The 19,627-nt window shown below is 37.9% G+C and overlaps 2 protein-coding genes across 2 annotated transcripts in view; both read right to left on the bottom strand.

Annotated features, from left to right (window-relative positions):
• The window catches only part of LOC107722501 (serine/threonine-protein kinase RIO1-like), a 33,108-nt gene extending 31,475 nt beyond the window's left edge, over window positions 1-1,633 (bottom strand). Inside the window, exon 1 of the mRNA XM_016530866.1 lies at window positions 1,621-1,633. The gene's annotated coding sequence lies outside the window, so the exon portion shown is untranslated. The remainder of the gene's footprint in view (window positions 1-1,620) is intronic.
• The window catches only part of LOC107722578 (ras-responsive element-binding protein 1-like), a 45,737-nt gene that overhangs the window by 16,398 nt on the left and 9,712 nt on the right, over window positions 1-19,627 (bottom strand). The window contains exons 2-4 of the mRNA XM_016530990.1: window positions 10,990-11,078; window positions 3,748-3,879; window positions 2,653-2,864 (exon numbers count right to left, since the gene is read on the bottom strand). Coding sequence (XP_016386476.1) covers window positions 2,653-2,864; window positions 3,748-3,879; window positions 10,990-10,993 — 348 coding nt within the window. The 5' untranslated portion in view covers window positions 10,994-11,078. The remainder of the gene's footprint in view (window positions 1-2,652; window positions 2,865-3,747; window positions 3,880-10,989; window positions 11,079-19,627) is intronic.

The following is a 19,627-nucleotide window of genomic DNA, read 5'->3' as shown; positions in this document are numbered from 1 at the left end:
CGCAGCCTGTTCATTATCAAAATAAAATACAGTTAAAGAAACATAAAAAGTTACACTGCTCAATTTAAATAGTCTGTAGTACAGTCTGTGCCGTTCAGTGTGACCAGCGCCTCACTGCTAATATAGCCTATATGTGAAGGATGTTTTACGTCGTTAATGCGAGTGAAGAACAAAGCCTATAGTTTACATAATAAATAATAGGTTAGCATCCAGATACTTCGCGAATACTGAAACATTTGGATTCATGCAGAATGAGGGAGGTAGGCTTCAGTTTCGTTTTTAAATTAATTCGTTTCGGCTTGACCCTTATATTTAGCCTAAATACAACTTTAGAGGATTTGTTGTGGATAGAAGGGAACTAAAATAGCTTAATTGTGTTTGTAATTTTGCTTTTATTTACCATTATTTTAGCCTACATTATTTCTGAATGTAATAATAAAATGCAACGTACAGCCTACTAATTTAGCGCTTATAGGAGTAGCATTTTTTCTATCCGTGCAGAAACATTTTAAAATACCTTGAAAAAATAATCTTTTTATTGCGTTGACAGTTTTTTCTTTTGTTTAATACATTTAGTCTTTGGTAAATCTAGAAAAGATGATGCTGTATTGGCTATGACTAAGAGAGATCATTCAAGACTCTTCATGATTTTTTTTTGAGTAAATTAACCGCTGTACTTTATTATTTTTATTATTATTATTGGCAAAGAAAAAGTTAAAAAAATAACATTATTAACCAGTATGTTTTCTACTCAAACCGGTTTCACAGAGGAACGCAGGAACAGAAACGTTCAAATACCGATTCTGCTCCGAGTGAACCAATCTTTTTTTTCTTCTTCTTTTTTTTAAGCCCTGCTTTATGCAATTGACCAATATCGGTATCGGTATCGGAATCGGCCAATAGGTTTTTGTTAAAATCGGTATTGGTATCGGCATCGGCCAAAAAAAATCCTATCGGTGCATCCCTAAGTTTTATATACATATCTGACTAGATTTCAAAAACATTGCAGCCTTTTAACAGTGCAATCTGTACCATTTAACCATTTCTTTAAAAAAATATAAATATATTTTTGTAATACGTTCAGCATAACAAAATGTTTGTAAATCATATTGTGCCTATATATAGTTAGTAACTAAACTAACTATATATTTTTAACTATTACATCTTATGAGAGTCATAGACCCTGAAAACACATTAAGTAATTATGTATTAATCAAACAAAAATACGGCTCCTCAACACATTTGGCTCCCCATGACTCCGAAACCCCAGTGAGTCGTTTATTTGTCCCCCAGTGAGAGATAAACACAACAGGTAAAACAGATGCAGGATGTGGCCTGCCTGATGAAGATAGTATGTGTCAGAGCAGCAGGAGCGGTTGTGCACTCTCGTCACATGGAGCAACAAGTGGCCTCTCCACCTGTTTCTCCAGACAACAACAGCACTGGCTGAGGAAGAGCATCACTAATTCAATGGGTAAGACCTTCTGCAGGCGAGCAGCGGTGCAGAGTCACTCTCAGCGTATGGAAATACAGTTAGGGCTGTGGGATGGGATACCAGAGGGGGCTGGGGGACTGAAACACCTGTTTTCTCCACAGAGAAGTGTTTCAGTCAAATCCCACACTTTAATTGAAGGCATAAGGCAAGCATCGGCTCTCACAAAGGGGGGATTGAGAAAGCGCAAGGACCATTTGTTGCCACTCATTTAGCTGAGTTTATGTAACTGCCAGTACGAGGGAGACGAGACGGACCACTTGTAGAAAAACAGGAGAATTCGTATGACTAAATATGGCATGTATAGAAATGAAAAGTGTCACCTTATGAGTAAACGAGCCAATCACGTGTTTGCTTACTCTAGAATGTGGGCCAGCCTTTTGTAGCATCACTTGAGCTAAAGAGGCAACATTTTGCATTTTATTTCTAATGTGAAAGATGTTATTGAAGATTAACCTTGGTCTTAGAGATTTGGGCTGCATCAAAAATTGCATACTTCCCAACTATACAGTAGGCAAAAATTAGCATGTGAAAAAGTAGTATAGTATGTCTGAATTAACAGTATTCATAAAATAGTAGGCAAAAAGTACTATTTCTGGTGAATTAGTATTTTTTATCAGGCTCCAATGTTTATGTTCAGTTATTTCACTTTAATGGCAATGAAAAAAAACCTATTCATTGCCATTAAAGTGAAATTACTGAACCTACACACAAGATTCTGATAAAAATTTTCATTTTAGAAAAAAATTTCAAACGGCACTTAGAGGCTTTTGCATCTGAACCCTTCATATATATAATAGTGCTGTCAAATGATTAATCGCATCCAAAATAAAAGTTTTTGTTTACATAATATATGTTTGTGTATATTCATTATGTATATATAAAAGCACACACACAGTAAATATTTTGAAAATATTTACATGTATATTTATATTAATATAATTTATATTATATGTAAATATATTTAATATATAAACATTACATATTTTTCTTAAATATATACATGCATGTGTTTGTATTTATATATACATAATAAATATACAAAGTACGCACATATTATGTGAGCAAAAACGTTTACTTTGGATGCGATTAATCGCAATTAATCATTTGACAGCACTAAAATATAACCATAATATAATATGTAACAACTGCCGCTATACCTGATTTCTTCTCCCAGTACGATTGACAGAAGGGGATTTGGTTGAATTTCTGGGAGATATTTTGGTGGGCTCAGAATAAACTCCATTGATCTGGCCCACATTCATCACAGTGTTCATCATGGAGTTGATAGAGGACAGCTCCTCCTCTGTTCTAACTCCACCTTCATCATCATCTCCATGTTCTGGTTTGTCTGTTCCATCACAGTCTGCTTCTATAAATCAGATAAGAGTGAGTAAATAATAGGGCCTTTCACACCGCTTTAGTTCCAGAACTAAATGTACAGTACTAAAGTACTGGGACGATTTTGCACGAACTATTTCCCAGTACCATTTAAAGGGTTGCATTTGCACCGACAGTGTGGACTAGGAAGTGATGTAAGCCGGTCGACAGCGACGTCATTTGTGAGCGGCGTTCAACAACAGAAACAAAGAAGAACAACGTTAACAACAGGAGGATGGAGGACGCTGTGATCGGAGCTGTGTTTTTGTTGTGTCTCGCGGGTTTCACAATAATGGACATGGAATGTCGACGTATACGTAAAGCGATTGAAAGAACGGAAAGGAAGACTAAGAATCTCCAACGACAACTGGCAGTGCTACATTTGCTAGTATGTGCCTGCACTTCAGCGTCCGTCCATCTATCGCTGTTCTCCATACTTGCAAAATAAGTTGACACAATAGGCTTGTTTGAGATGTGCCTCGCCTCACCTGAAATGTAGGCAAGAGTAGGCGGCTGCAGTTAGGGGAGGAGTGAAATAAGCGCAGTCTAGACGGACAGTTCTGACCTCTCGAAGTGGAACAGATACCAACGAGATCAAAGGCAGATATCGCGTTATTCCCACTCACGGGTAGTACCAGTTGTGCTGGTTAGACCCTGCTCCGGAGTAGGAGCTAATTTGGTTCTCGAAAAAGGCAGTCCGGTACTAAAATCGCACCCAGTTCCGGCGGTGCGAAAACGCCAAAAAGTGGGTAGTTCCACAATTAGTTCTGGTACTATGAAAAGGTTCAAATGCGGTTCAGGTGCGAAAGGCCCTATTGACAGAATCTTTATTTTTTGGATAAACTGTCTCTCTTAGAGCCACTGTGGCATCTTACCTTCAACTGGTTCTGGTATATGTGTGGAGGACTGATTGTTCATAGCCTCTTCTGACAAATGAGACTGTTCATTCACATCAGCAGCACCAACAGCACTGCTGACAGTCTTCTCAGGGGAGGCACTTTCCATTTCTAAGAACAGAGAATATCTGTTACTCACACAGAACTCAATATGACAAATTTTAAAAGATACACCCATTAATAAATTACTTTTCTCATATGCAAAGGAGGCCATGTGGAAATCATCTTATCATTGCCTAAATGGTTACAGTTAATCTCTGCAGCAGCTGTAGTGCGTTTTACAGGAGCAACTTTATCAGTCAACTTCCTCTTTTAGCACATGTGCTTCTTAATTGTTTTCTTACATTCAAATAGACAAAACGAATAAAAACAACAACAACTCTATATTATGAACATTAAAAGGACTATGCTAAGACTGCAAAAGGCCCTGATATTAAAGCAAATTTTTATTTAGGTTTGTAAATGCATGATGGATATAAGTCTCTTTCAATGGCTGACCAAAAAGACTAAAAGAAAGTCTTTGAGAAGGCTCTGTTGAGGTTTGGATGTGATTTGGATGTGACATTTTTATATGCATGTATACTACTCTTCAAAAGTTTGTGGTCGGTAAGATTTTTTGTTTTTGAAATAAGTCTCATGAAGGCTGGATTAATTTGATTAAAAATATAGTAAAAACAGTAATATTACAATTTGAAATAACCATTTTCTATTTTAATATATTTTTAAAGTGTAATTTAATCCTGTGATGGCAAAGCTGAATTTGATTCCAGTCTTCAGTGTCACATGATCCTTCAGAAATCATTCTATTATGCTGATTTCCTGCTCAAGAAACATTTCTTATTACCAATATTACTAGTATTTTTGTGGAAACCATAATACTTTATGGATCCTTTTATTAATGAAAAGTTCAAAAGAACAGTATTCATTTCAAACAGAAATCTTTTGTAACATTATAAATGCCTTTACTTTCACTTTTGATAAATTAATGCATCCAATTAATGCAAATTAATGACACCAAACATTTAAATAGCAGTGTACATATTGGATTTAAAAAGCGACATTCTTCCCACAAACATCTCAATTTGAACTGAGCTCTATGTATTGTGCTGTCTAAAAGTCAAGATAGGAAAAGAACTGGCTGTGGACTGTTTGAGGCAGCTGTGGGAGTGTGATACTTCAGCGAGAGAGGCCCATCCCAGTGAGGGGGGTGGTGCAGGGTGAGGAGACGACGGAGAGAAAGATGAACGACACATACGTGAGAGCGAAGGAGGAAAACACAGAGAGAAAAGTGCAATGTGAGAAAAGTGTAGAGAGAGGACTGGAAAAGAGAGTCGAGAGACTGGATGCATGTCCACACGGGAGAAACGTAGAAATGTCTTTCTGCTGTGAAGAGAAGAACAGTAGGGGGTTGGGTTGAGAGGCAAAGCAGGAAGTGGCTGTGAGAGCAGTGGAGGGTAGACGGTTCTCTGCTGTACTCTCTCTTGCTCTAAGCATGTGGCCCTGTAGCAGGGTGTGATCGCCTCTGCTGGAGGGGGAGGGTAGGAAATCCCCCTCCCCGCTCCCACCATCCCAAACTCTGCACATGTATTTCCACTGGTTGGAAAAGTGAGGACGGAGGAGTCTGATTATCCTCCATTTCTATAAGGATTCAGCTTTGAGGAAAAGAGATGCACATATTCTGCAGTGTAATGCACCTTTTACACTGACAGAGATTTTACACCTCAGGTCACCAGGTTGCTAGTAAGCATTGCTATGCATCATATCAAAATTAAAATGAACGATTATTACTAGTGTATGAATTAAATGTTGAATTACTTCAAATGACCACAACTCAAATAGATTAGTGAAATCTCTATAGTTTTGCTTCTCATTTGCATTAAGCTAGACTTTTCTCAACTCTGAACACGTCCAAATTGCATCACCAATGGTCGCTGTTGCTTATGTTGACAGAAACCATCCACTTTCACTGAAAACAAATGACATCTGGTCAATGTGTTGCTGCAGATCGCTATCATTGTCAGGCCCTCAAAGCCTGACACCGAAAAAGTTTCACTTAAAGCCAACGATGTGTATCTTTGTGCTAATTTATTTATTTAAAAATGCACTGAGATCATTTCAATGCTTGCGTGCTGAATTAATGCATTCATTTCTTTCAAAAGAAAAAAACCTGATTTCATTAGCTGCGTTTCCGTTACCCTTCAAATTGCACAAATTGAAATTGAAAATTGAAAATACACCTAATGGAAACGCGCCAATTTCGCAAAAACTCCTACATATCGCAAAAAAAGTTTTTACGCATGCATGAGGTGGTTTTTTAGGCAATTTGAAAAAGGAATATAATCGCAAAGCTGCAATGGAAAAAAATTTTTCCCCCACATTTACAGGTCACCTGGCATACGTAAAAATCACATGATCATTCTTTAATTTACTATAACCTCCAAGAAACCCACCATATGTGGCCATTCTCAAGTATAAGGGGCTTTCCTTGCCATTAATGCTTGGATGGATAACCCCTTATTTACACTGCACATGTCTGCGGCACATTATGGCTCCAACACAGCCAACAGAGCTGATCGCGGCAACTCTAGTCAATGCTTGTGATTATACCAGCTGCGCGCGGCACGTAACCATCGCAGAAGTGGCTCTCCGCTCTGCTTTGCTAAAGATACACGCATACATCTCCTTCAATTAAAAATAATGGCTAATGCGGTGGCTGCGATATACGTAAACCTACCAACATCTGTCGCCATGACTTATCGCGAGAGGAAAAAATTACGTTTTAGTCGCATAACATTGGTTAATGGAAATGCCACCATTTTGCGATAGATTTATCGATATTTATAAAATATTGCAAAAGTTTTGAGCAAATCTGTAATGGAAACGCACCTATTGAGTATTTTTAAGAAGAATAAGAATAAAAAGGATAAATGATCATTTAGTGAGTGAAGTGACATGTGGCCAAGTATGGTGACCCATACTCGGAATTAGTGCTCTGCATTTATCCCATCCAAAGTACACACACACAGCAGTGAACATACACACAGCAGTGAACACACACCCGGAGCAGTGGGTAGCCATTTTGTTTTTTGCTGCGGCGCCCGGGGAGCAGTTGGGGGTTTGGTGCCTTGCTCAAGGGCACCTCAGTCGTGGTATTGAAGGTGGGAAAGAGCGCTGTACATTCACTCCCCCCACCTACAATCCCTGCTGGTACGAGACTCGAACCCGCAACCTTTGGGTTACGAGTCCAACTCTCTAACCATTAGGCCACGACTTCCCCCTTAGAGTGTGCAAAGCCTCAATACAATTATCAGCCTCACAGATGCTGGATATAAGTGTTGTGAGCTGAGATGGCAATACAGCATAGATCCAGAGATTATCTGAGATTAATGAGCTGTTATTAGCCAAGCATCTTTGGACTAATTGAGAGGATCAGGCTTAAAGACAGTAATTCATTAGCCACTGGAGCTAATAATGACAGATGGACATCACAGTTAAACATATCATCATATGGCTCATAGGACTAATATTATGACAAGATATTTGGTATATGAGAGGCAGAAAATTAAATGAACTGGCAGGAGTTAAACGCAGAATACAAAAGTATAATTCAAAAAGCAATAGGCATTACCATTCAAAAGTTTGTGATCGGTAAGATTTTTTAAAATGTTTTTGAAATAATTTTCTTATGCTCACCAAGCCTGCATTTATTTGATAAAAAATACAGTAAACCGTAAGATTGTAAAATATTATTACAACTTAAAATAACTTTTCAATTTTTTTAAATATATTTTGAATATATTTTCATTTGAATATATTTTCAAATGTAATTTATACCTGGGATGGCAAAGCCGAATCTTTAATTTCATTACTCTAGTCTTCAATGCCACATGAATGATCTATTAGAAATTATTCTAATATGCTGATTTGCTCCTCAAGAAACATTTCTTATTATTATCAATGCTTGAAAACAGTTGTGCTAATTAACATTTTTGTGGAAACTGTGATGCATTTTTATCAGAATTCTTTTATGAAGAGAAAATTCATTTATTTATTTGAGCATTTATCTTTTTGTTTTTACTGTTATTTTGATCAATTTAATGTGCTCTTGCTGAATACAAATATTAATTCTCTTTAAAAATAATCTTACTAACTCCACACTTTTGAACAGTAGTTTACAAGTAAACAAAAACATGCTGCTGCAGTGTTTTAATGTTGTGGGAGCGGATGCCAAGGTGTTGCTATGAGGCCACCGGTTTGTTTAAAATTTTGTTAACGCTATGTAAAGTAAATAAGAGCAATAATAACAGTAATGTAAGCAGTAATAATTCAAGACACTTTATACATGTAAAGAACAAAAAGGATAAATGGAATAAAGGGAGTGCTGATGCTCTAAAAGGCACTGTCCTGGCAAGCACATGACCTCCTACATCTACAGGCTATAAAAGTGTCTTAGTTAATGGGAGTGTGGGGATTATATAGACCTTCCCTCCTACTGGGAACAGATAACACTGGATAATGATGAGTCCATCTGCCCTGGACCATCACTCTCTTTTATACACTCACACTTCAAGGTGAAGCAACAGGACAACAGGAATCAGAAAAAGAGGCATATAGGCTCATCCATAGAAACTCTGAAGAAAATATTAGCTCTGGTCCAATACCTTCTCAAAGCAGCATCCTTACAATGTCGAAATGAAAAAATAACCAACTTCCACCACAATTTTTTTTCACTGAGCTTGTTGCAATGGATTCTGGGATTGCCCCACTAGGTGTTGGAGCACAGCAATAAACATTCTCAAACATTCTCAAATCCCAAGGATTGCCCCCATACTGCATGAATGCTCACAGTAGATTTATGCTTTCATACAGAGTGTTCTTGACTGTTTTGTTCCTCTTTTCATTCATAAGTACACAGAGGAATGGAAAGTCTGACCCCCCTCCCTCTCTGTTCCACCAGAGAGAAAGCGGGGAACTTGTGTATTTCCTGTTTGGTGTGGTGGCTGGGAAGTTCTAGGGAATGCTGAGCCATTCTTCTCCTTTGCTTCCTCTATACTGCAGAGCTCCCCTGTTCTTCCCTGTTATCATCCTCCATCTTACAGACCATCCTCCATCTCACTCACTCAACCACTCCTCTCTTTCTCGGTCTAATTTTGGAAAATCAGCATCTTAATCTGCAACGCGCTGACATCTAAATAAAGATGCTCTGTCTATATACCAACATGCGCACTGTGAGGAATATTTTAAGGGTCTTAAATGGATAATTTACCCCAAAATTAAAATTCTGTCATCATTTATCATGTCATCCCAAACCTGTTTGATTTTCTTTATTCTGTGAAGCATAAAAGAGTGTATTTTGAAAAATCTATTTTTGTCTGTACAAAGAAAGTCAATTGGGTTCAATATTGTTTGGTTGCCAGAGTTCCTCAAAATATCTCCCTTTGTGTTCCACAGAAGTAAGTCATTCATGTTTTTAATGACAATAAGGTGAGTAAATGATGACAGAGTATATTTGGGTCAACTAATCTCTTAATGGAGGTTGAGCAACACCTCCTGACTATCCACACAGATGTGCTAGTAAAATACTAATTTTATTTTAAATACTTTATGCCTACATTGTAAAATAAAATCTAGAGATTACTGTTTGTTAGTTTTAAATATGGATATTTTTCTTACAAAAACGCATTAAATTGCTTCAGGAGGCCTTTATTAACCTCCTGGAGCTGTATGGGACACTTTTCATGATGAATTGATGCACTTTATCAGTCTTCTTTTGGACTGTTGAAAAATAACTGCCATTCACTGCCATTATAAAGCTTGGAAGAGCCAGGACATTTTTTAAAGGTCCCATATTTTACACCTTTCTGGAGTTTTATTTTAGGTTTTTATGTCCTTAAGAATATATATTTTTACGGAAGTCACAACGGTTCGTGAAAAATTACAGTTACTTTATGCAGGCTGTGTGCATTTTACTGTGGACTGACTGTTTTGAAACTTATATGGTGGTTACATAGCACCTAGACCTAAGTTATCATGAAAAAAGCCAGGAAATTTCAGTTTTGACAATATGGGACCTTTAATATAAATCCGATTGGATTCGTCTGAAAACAGAAAGTCAAATACACCTAGGAGGATGCCTTGAGGGTGAGTAAATCATGGGCTAATTTTCATTTTTGGGTGAACTAACTCTTTAAAGGGGTCATATGATGCGATTTCAAGTTTTCCTTTCTCTTTGGAGTGTTACAAGCTCTTGGTACATAAAGAAGATCTGTAAAGTTGCAAAGACTAAAGTCTCAAATCCAAAGAGATATTCTTTATAAAAGTTAAGAGTCAGCCACGCCTACCTAAAAGCAACGCGTAAAAAGACAGTGTAAGTCATTATAATCCGTAATTATGTCCCCACTGGATGCAACGAATGCCTCATTTATTATGGGTTTTCATGTTTTTGAATCATCGCTCCAGTCGGACAGGGCATCACAGTATGGTAAGGGGTGTAACATTTCCGTCACACGCTTGAGCTTTTCGGCCAATCACAACGCACTGGATAGTTGGTTAATCAGAGCACACCTCGCTTTTCAGACCGATTAGTTTTGTAAAAATCGACGCGTTTCAGAAAGGCGGGGCATAGAGGAGAAACAATAATGTACAGTATGTGGAAAATAATGTGTTTTTTTAACCTTAAACCGCATAAACACATTTCATTACACCAAATACACAAAATAATGTTCTTTTTAGCAGCATCATATGACCCCTTTAATATACCAATCATTATAATACGGGTGGTACAATGGAAATCCAGATGATGAACCAGAGTTTATGGTAAATGGCCATATACACACTAAGAAAAAATACCATCAGGGCATAAAATATAAAAACATGTGCAGAAACTTCTGGAAATGTCCTTTTACTGTTTCTCACTGTAAATTATATAGAAATTTACTTGTAAAAACTATACATTTTACAGTAATTTAAAATGACATTTTATGCTATGTTAAACCATTTACAATGGTGCACCATATATGGTAAGGTAACTAATTAACTGGATTTTACTGAAGCATCTTTACATTTTTCCTGTAAAAATTAGAAACATTTTAACAGTGTATGGATTAAGAGATCTGTCATCGGCCTGACATCTGAACCCAACACCTATGTTGCAACCTCTCTCACACACACACACACACAGACAGAGGAGTCAGTAGTGTCAGGTGTCTTTTGCATATTTACCCATTTTAAGGTCTGGGCTAAACACGTCACAAGGTCATGGAGCCACAGGGTCACGGGCGCAGGATGAGGGAAAGCGACCTCTGCTCATACTGAAAGCAACAAAACACACAATTACTACACAAAGCGCAAAGTGTTACACCGCAAGAAAGCCGTATAAACAAAGCGTGTGTTATGTTTAAAAAAGCTCACATTAACACAAGAGTTAAAGGTAGCCGAGTCACTGAGTAAGCATGAAAATGAACGTGAGGTGTATTTCCTTCAGGATTAAAGTGAGAAATCCTTCAGGCTATAGTGGATTCAGAGCATGTTTTCCCATGAGGCGAGGTCCGGGAAGTGACAGCGACCTGAAAAGGCCACATGAGAAAGAGTGACATCATTTCAGATGTGCTCTCTGTAGTGTAAAGGTAACAGGAGAGATCCAGCCTCAGGCCTCTTGTTGAGCTGGTAAACTGAAACGCGCTGCCATCACATAACACAAAGTCACACACACTGCCAAGTTTCCTTTCTGGTGAGTGCAGGATCTGTAGGGAACATTACTACTGCAACAGCATATCACAAGAGCTGGTATTAAAGGACCCAGGAACAAAAGGAGACAGAAGAGCGTGAAGATGAGGGGATAGAGACAGGATGGAGTGGCGGATGACGTTATGGAGATGGATGGAAGGCAGATGGATGGAGCTTAGGATTGTCAGGATGCGCAAAACAGGCTTATACCAAATTATCCAGTCAGGAAAAACATATGTGGGTCTGACAGTCTTTCATGTGATGTGGGTTAGAGTGCACATTTTATACAGAAACGAAGCTACTGAGATACAGCATGATGGAGCTCATGCTGCTGTACAAGTTTGAGTTCCCCATTTTGTTCCCTTTTGCACTTTTGTGTCTTCTCTTAATAAAGCTTTTGATAAAGGTTTTGTTTTGTGTTCATGTTGAGGTTTTTTGATTTTGTCAAAAAGCAATGAGACAAAAACAATGATAATTAAAAGATTAGATTCAAACCATATTGTTGGTGAAAATATGATGAGAAAACTGATGAGAAATCTGTAACAATGCACGAACAATGTTTTTAGAAGAGGAATCATAAAAGTTTGGACTGTTACTTTACAGATTAATTTGAACTAAAATGTTATTTACCCTGAATAAAATGTTTTCCTCATTTAGAATTACACTATTGCTCAAATGTTTGTTGTCAATTATATATATTTTTAAGAAATTAATACTTTTTTCAGCAAGGATGCAATAAACTTATCATAAGTGACAGTAAAGACATTTATAATGTTGCAAAAGATTTCTATTACAAATTAATGTTGTTCATTTGAACCTTTTATTCATCAAAGTGTTCTGAAAAAAATAAAAATACAGTTTCCAAACAAATATTAAGCAGTAAAACTGTTTTCAACATTGATAATAATAATAAATTAATAATAAATAATACAATTCATGAGCACCAAATTTGCATATTAGAATGATTTCTGAAGGATCATGTGACACTGAAGACTGGAGTAATGATGCTGAAAATTCAACTTTGCCATCACAAGGATATATAAAAATTTACAACATTAATAAAAAAATTAGTTGCAACAATTTTTCACAATATTACTGTTTTTACTGCATTTCTTTTACTGCATAAGCAGCCTTGGCGAGCAAGAGGCTTCTTAAAAAATATATTTAAAAAACTTTTACACGGAAGTAGTGGTCGACCGATATATCGCCAAGGCCGATATATCGGCCGATATTTGGCATTTTTTAAATATCGGCAACGGCCCATAAGTTTTCCTGTTTGGCCGCGTTCGAGGCGGACTTTTATTTTGACGGCGCTGAGAACAGCAGTGCCTGAGCACACAGTGCTCACATTCTCCCTCTTGTTCGCGGTTGTCGTTATCAGTTCTGTCTAAGTTGTGAGACCTTGTGAAGTGTGCATGTGTATCCTGCATGATCGCATGTTCTCTGAGTGACGGTCAGTCTTGTGTGAATTGAATGCTGACAGGAGGAGAGTTCAGCTTCACTAGAGATGCGCGATCAACAAACTTTAAACTCGTGATTTTAAATTATGCTGCGCTTTATGCATTTGTCCACTATCATATTCATGTCATTTTCACTGTGTGCTATGTAAAATGAATGTTACCTTGGCTTTATTTGAAAAAATATGATTAATGCACACAAACTTCCCAGAATACTGAGTGCCCTGTTGGTTATAATGTTTACTTCCTCTTTAATTATATTTTTATTAAATATTTATTTATTTGTGAAAAATACTTTGTCATCTAAAGTATAAGTATGTTTATTTAACACATTTATTTTTTTTATCAATTTTCAAATGATTTCAAATTTCTTAAATATTAATTAAAATAAATTAAATTATATCGGCTTTATATCGACCATCGGCCACCTTGCTTTCCAAGATATCGGCATCGGCTGTCAAAAAACCAATATCGGTCGACCACTACACGGAAGTGTATATGTCAAGAATAACAATGACAAAAAGTACTGATTATTACATGACAAGATACTGACCAAATTTAAAGGACATTTTCATCAAAAATACATATGAATACGTTTAAAAAAATAAATTATGACTTATAAATTGTAAACATGTAAAAATGCAAACAAATAAATATAACTAAGCATGACAGGAAATAGAAAGACTTCTGCACACTTTGCTAGTATATGCTATTAAGAAGGCCTAAACGACAGGGAAACTGAAAAAAGAAAAAGAAAGAGTGTGTGTCTGAGGCAAGAGTGTGTCAAAGCACAGGCACAGGCAAGTGTTGGATTGTGGGCAGGTGTTTGCTCATGGGGCTATCGCGTTCTGCTGGCTCTACACACCACACTGTTCCTGTATCAGTTTCAGCGTGTGTATGTGTGTTTGTGTTGAGTGGGGGAGGTGTCAGGATAGAAGAGTCTCGCTGGGGATGGGGGCTACAACACTCCAAGAACCGGGAGGAGGATTCCTGACAAGAGGGTACACCCAGAGAAGGTTTCTGGTTAAACTGGTTCTACTGCTGAACTATTTCCTCCCTTCTCTCTCTCTCTTTGGGTGGCTCTCCTCCTTCCTCCATCTTGTTTTCATCACAAATTATTTTGCAGCACACTTTCTTTTTCAAAGGACCTGCATTGATTATAATGTGTCCATCAGTGCTCTGCAATCGTATCCAGGCAAAAAAATAAAACCCGAAATAATAAATATTAAATTACCAGGTCATTTAAAAATATAAGCCCTATAAAATGTTACAAGAACTATAAAAGTGTACTGCAATTCTTCATATCAAGTAAGAAAAGTAAGAATAGTGAAACAGAAAAACCAGTTACAACCAGAATCTGTGTTGTACAACATGCCAACTGGTTTCTAACTGGTGCAAGATGGTTCAAACTGGACAACCAGCTGTTGGGCACCTGACTGAGCTTGGGCCAGCTAGACACCAGCGATCATGTTCCAAAACACAGCTATCACTGGTTTCGGCTGGATTTTCCAGCAGGTGAGGGAGTACTGAGAGACCGAGGCAAATCAAGAAATGTGCTTGATTGGAATGAACACGAGGGGTTAACGGGGAAGAGGAGGGGGGCATATGAGGCCTTTGGCAAAGCAGCGCTCAGCTGTCACTCCAAACAGGTGGCCCTGACATGACCTTTGGCTTCTATTGCATACAGCAACCATTTTGTTTCAGGCAATCAAGCTAGGAGCTCCAGCGAAGCCCATGACATCACACAGAGAGGATGAAGTCCAGTGAGAGAAGCCAAGAAGATCCAAAAATAAGCTTTATTTGTGTTTGACAAAGGGGTGCTCACTGTGTGATGCACGAGCTACTGGCTATTACATACTCCTAAAAAATGAGCCTAAAAGCATTTGATAGGGATGCACTGGCCAATTCTGGACGATTCTGTTAACCTGTCATTTTATGGCTGATATTAACTCAAATCTGACATTTTAAATGCTACAATTAGTGTTATTTTAGTATCAGTGGTATACTATTATAGTTTTTGTTAATATTTTAAATTAGATTTTATTTTTAGATTTCCTGTTTTTATTCTAAATTTTTTAAATTATTTTATTCTAAATTATAATATACAGTATAAAAAATAGGCCTAGATATTTATTTTGAGAGTTGCTAAAGATTACATTTAACCGTGTTAATAAATTCTTACTGTTTTTAAGCATTAATTTTATGTGAGCCTCAGATGGTGGCAAAGAAAGTGTAAAATGTAAAAACGGAGAAAAATAATTAAATATAAAATTTTCACCAATATTGATACACTAAAAACATGATTCGGTACTGATATATTGTGTATCAAGTGATGCACTGTGTTAAGAAGTTTGACAAGCAAAAATGATGCTAATAATACATCAAATTTGTTTGGCTGAAATATCAAGTGGCAGTTTGTTGCCGAATACTACAATAGTTTAATTTATCATGAATGAACAAAACACTCAGCACAGCACACTTAAAATCTATTTTTGGCTAAATGAATACTTTAATTTCAGTGATCCAGTGAAAAATTCATTTTGGTGCATCACGAGTGATTATTTAAGTGGAAAAAAACTTTCCTCTTGGCCCAACAAGCCACATGCAGACCCTCTTTTAGGCCATGTCCACACGTACACGGGTATTTTTATAAACAGAGTTTTTCCTTCTTCCGTTTTAAAAAAAATCTCCGTCCACATGAAAACGCAAACGCATGCTATGAAGCACTGTCAAGAGCATGCCAAACCAACAGGTGGCGATATAATCTCAACCATAAAGCCATGTTGGCCAATCAGAAGGCGCTGTGTTTGCGTGTGGACGAACGGCCAAACCGCGTAGAAAAAGCTGCGGTTTTAAAAATAACCACGCTCGTGTGGACAGGGCCTTAGTCTGTGCTACTGGAGTGAAACCATCCATGCACAGTGAGGAGACCCTAACTTCCTCTGTCACATACAGCTGCTGTCCCGTGATGCGACGCGCGCTGTAGTAAAGCAGGCCGAGCTCGCTGAACTGCCACCCATTTCCAGCACTGTGCATTCCAGGCTATTTAAAACTCAACCCCAGTGCAGATTTACCCAAGCAAAGTCTTCTGGTCATTATTTCACAACCCCCCCCACCCTGATCTCTCTCCATCTCACCGTCTTTCTCCAAGACCCATGTTTAAGGGTGACTCTGCTGCAGCGGAATGAACCGTTTGGTGAAGGATTTGAGGTTTGAGGCCTTACAGACAGCCACTGTCTGGGGCCAGACAATACAGTGTATTCCCAGTGAGCTGAAGTAGGTCAGAAAGTGTATTTGGCAGTGTTACGCATGTTTACGCTCACTGTCTCTGCTGCAGAACTCGCAGCCTCCCGCCTGCACGCATGCATGCCAGCTCCCACTGCTTCTAATGTCTTGTTATATCCACCCCGACCAGCCCTCTGTCCTTCTCCACCCACCTTCAACTGAGTCCTTATCATCAGACACAGACTTTGTCTATTCAGCACGCCCACTCTTGTGCCTCTGAACGCGCGCATGCATGCATGCATGAGCTTGCATGCACGCAGATTACTTCTGCATAAAATAAGTCACCGATGGGGCTTAATTATAAACTACACATGGGCTTTTCATCTCTTTGAGAAGGAAGCGTACGGCTAGCTTCTTGCTCTCAAATGTGACCATCTCCTCAGGCTGAACCGGATCAAAGTACAGGGCCACATCACTGACCGCTGGTCACCATAGAAACCGCCATTCACTGACTCCCGCCCCCGAAGCCCCGCCCCTCCTCGAGGGCCCTGCCGTTTAATACGGCCAATCCAGTTGGAGCAGTCAGGTGACACTGCAAGGCTTATTTGAGCGAGTAACTGCTGGAAACAGCCGGAGGTTGTCTGTCAACCACATGGCGCTTGTCAAAAGCTAGAGTGGAGAAAAGCAAACCTCCTTTGCGAAAATAATCCACTGTGCTCACGCATACACAACAGCCTTCACTAAAATAAGTGAGACTTTGTGTTGGAGCGGCTTTGGTGCCAGTGAGGGTGTAACATACAGGAGACGTTTGCAGGGCAAAGATGATTTCCATCCAGCATTAGCCGTTAGGATTAACTAATGTTGCAGACATAAAAATGCATAGTTTTAGAGCGTTATCGTAGTAAACAAATAGAAATTGTATGCAGAGAATCTGATAAGAAGGGTTTGGAAGCCCCTAAATGTTAGTAAAACCTTCACAAAGTCATTTTCTGCGTGCAAAGTCCATATGTGTGTGTATGCTAATCCCTCTCTTGTGGACCCCTCATAATCTTCTGTACTTTGCCTTGGTGAGCACACTGATCTGGGAACCGTCTATCAGTACAATTTAAACTAAAAAAAAAAAAAAATAGCTGCATGGTTCTTCAGCTATTTTAGCATTTTACATATGTTCACACAACCTGATTTTACCCTACACAGCAAAAAAAAAAAAAGAACATCTTGTTAAATACTGCTTGTTTTCCAGTACAAATATCTAAACCTTTTTAAATCAAGATAGATTTACTTGGGAAGCATAATATACATAATATAAAAAGTCCTTCCTGTAGGGGTGTTAACGGTAAATAAACATGACGGTTTGGTACGCACCTCGGTTTTGCCGTCACGGTTCGGTATGGTTTCGGTACAGCAGGGGGAAAAACTAAACAAAATTGCTTTTTTTTTTTTTTATTAAACACTGGTTTACTGAACAAAGGCACTTTCTTAGGGACAAAAATCTACCTCAGCTTATGCTCTGAAATATAGGGTTACAATTAACAACAGAGCCCAAACTTAAATTTAATTACTTTTTATTTTTAAATATAATAATCAACACTTAACTTAAAAAAAATTGTACTAATGAAAAAAAAAAGTAACTAATGAGCTATGGGCACTGATGACTTGCCTGAGGTAAATAAAAGGCAACGTGACGTTTCGTTTACAAGCTGACTGAGCGCTTACGTGAGGCATGAGATGTTCATTCATGTTTATTTCGCATTAAAACTAATATTAAAGAGGAAGGGATGATCGCGCTCCGTGCTGACGTTTGAACTGAGGCATTTATACAGCAATCTGTTATGCCAAAACAAAAAGCACCAAAACGACATTTATCATTTGGATTTACAGAAACAAATGGACATAATTTGAAATATGAGACTTTGTTTCTTATCAAAATTAACAATATATAAAACTATAAGTTTCCAATGAAGTTCCACTCGTGCAGTGGTTAAAACAATGCTGTATTTGTTCGGTACACATGCGTACTGAACCGAAAGACCTGTACCGAATATTTTCGGTATGAATACGTGTACCATACACCCCTATAATGGAGTAAGAAAATTAAACTTGTTTCCATTTGAATTAAGTTTATTTGTCTTATCCTACTGACAGATATTTTTCTTGTTTCAAGTAAACTTAATTTATATTAACTCAAGTAAATGCATCTTGATTTAAGAATGTATAGACATTGTACTGAAAAACAAGACAGAGATCCTTTTTGCTTTGTACTACACAACTTTTGAAGATATATTTGTTAAATTCATCATCATGAGTAGGATACAAAATTATATTTGTGTGTTAGGCCACTTTTTATGGTTTGTTTCTAAACTCCTAATTGTATGTTACATGCTGGCTGTGTAAATGCAGATAACACAGACCTCTGCGCAGCTGGAAATGGTTGGCCAAAGGTAAAGTGTCTATTTACTTTATTTGGTTTTTAGTCTGTCCTATCTAATGATTATCTCAGTCATGGCTGTTTGACATGGCATACTCGCATTGTTAGCAGGCCAAACGAAAGAAAATGATGCTTAAACCAAGTGGCACGGCTGCTCACAAAACGGCATGTTTTAAGAGCTGCATTTACACAGCAAACATGTAAACAGAGTAAATAGTAAAGACACAATGCTGTGATTGGTTGGGGATGGAGGAAGGTACAGGGGAGGCTCTCTGATTGGATAGAATTAGCTTTTTTAGTTTACTTAGTAAATATTTTTACATATTATGAACAAAAAGAGGACATGAGTAAACCCCATCATCCAATACAAACAATTAAACAATCAGTGTGGAGCGATGGAGGGCACTGTGGAGCAAGCTGTCCAATTTCGAGATAAAGGACATTACTATGTCCTAATTTTAAAAATTATGGTTTTAACATACAGCTCACTGTAACACTGACAATATGCTTTATATACATCACAGCCATGAAAGTAGGGCTGGGCAAAAAAAAATAAAAAATTTCCGATTAATCGTTTTTTTAAATGACATCGATTAGATATCGATTCTCAAAAGTCACGAATCGATCTTTTCCGGTATTTATTTCAGCACACATTTAAAACAAGATCTGATTAACGTGAATCGTATCATTAGTCTTCTCCACTAGATGTCATCCTTATGCGCGATGTTACAACAGAAAGCCTGTCATTCATTCAGCGCTTATCATGGCCATACGCGTGATTCGCAATGCTCAGGTGAAATGCTATAGTAATACTATAAATCTGCGGAAGCATTTGATATCATGCATAAGGTGCCATGATTTCTGCAATGAATGAATGGCGAATGGTGCGGCGCACTGTTTTGTTTACTACACACATACTAAAGCGCGGATGACGCTCACTGTGTTTTCAGCGTCTGCCATCTCACTATATGATGATATGAACACGAATGGCATCTCCAGCGGCTCTGAGAGTCATTTCATTAGC

The sequence above is a fragment of the Sinocyclocheilus rhinocerous genome, unplaced genomic scaffold (genome assembly GCF_001515625.1).
Source record: "Sinocyclocheilus rhinocerous isolate Xijiao unplaced genomic scaffold, SAMN03320098_v1.1 scaffold541, whole genome shotgun sequence".
Classification (NCBI taxonomy): domain Eukaryota; kingdom Metazoa; phylum Chordata; class Actinopteri; order Cypriniformes; family Cyprinidae; genus Sinocyclocheilus; species Sinocyclocheilus rhinocerous.
The sequence above is the reverse complement of the archived record's forward strand: the minus strand, read 5'-3'. Positions and strand labels throughout refer to the sequence as shown.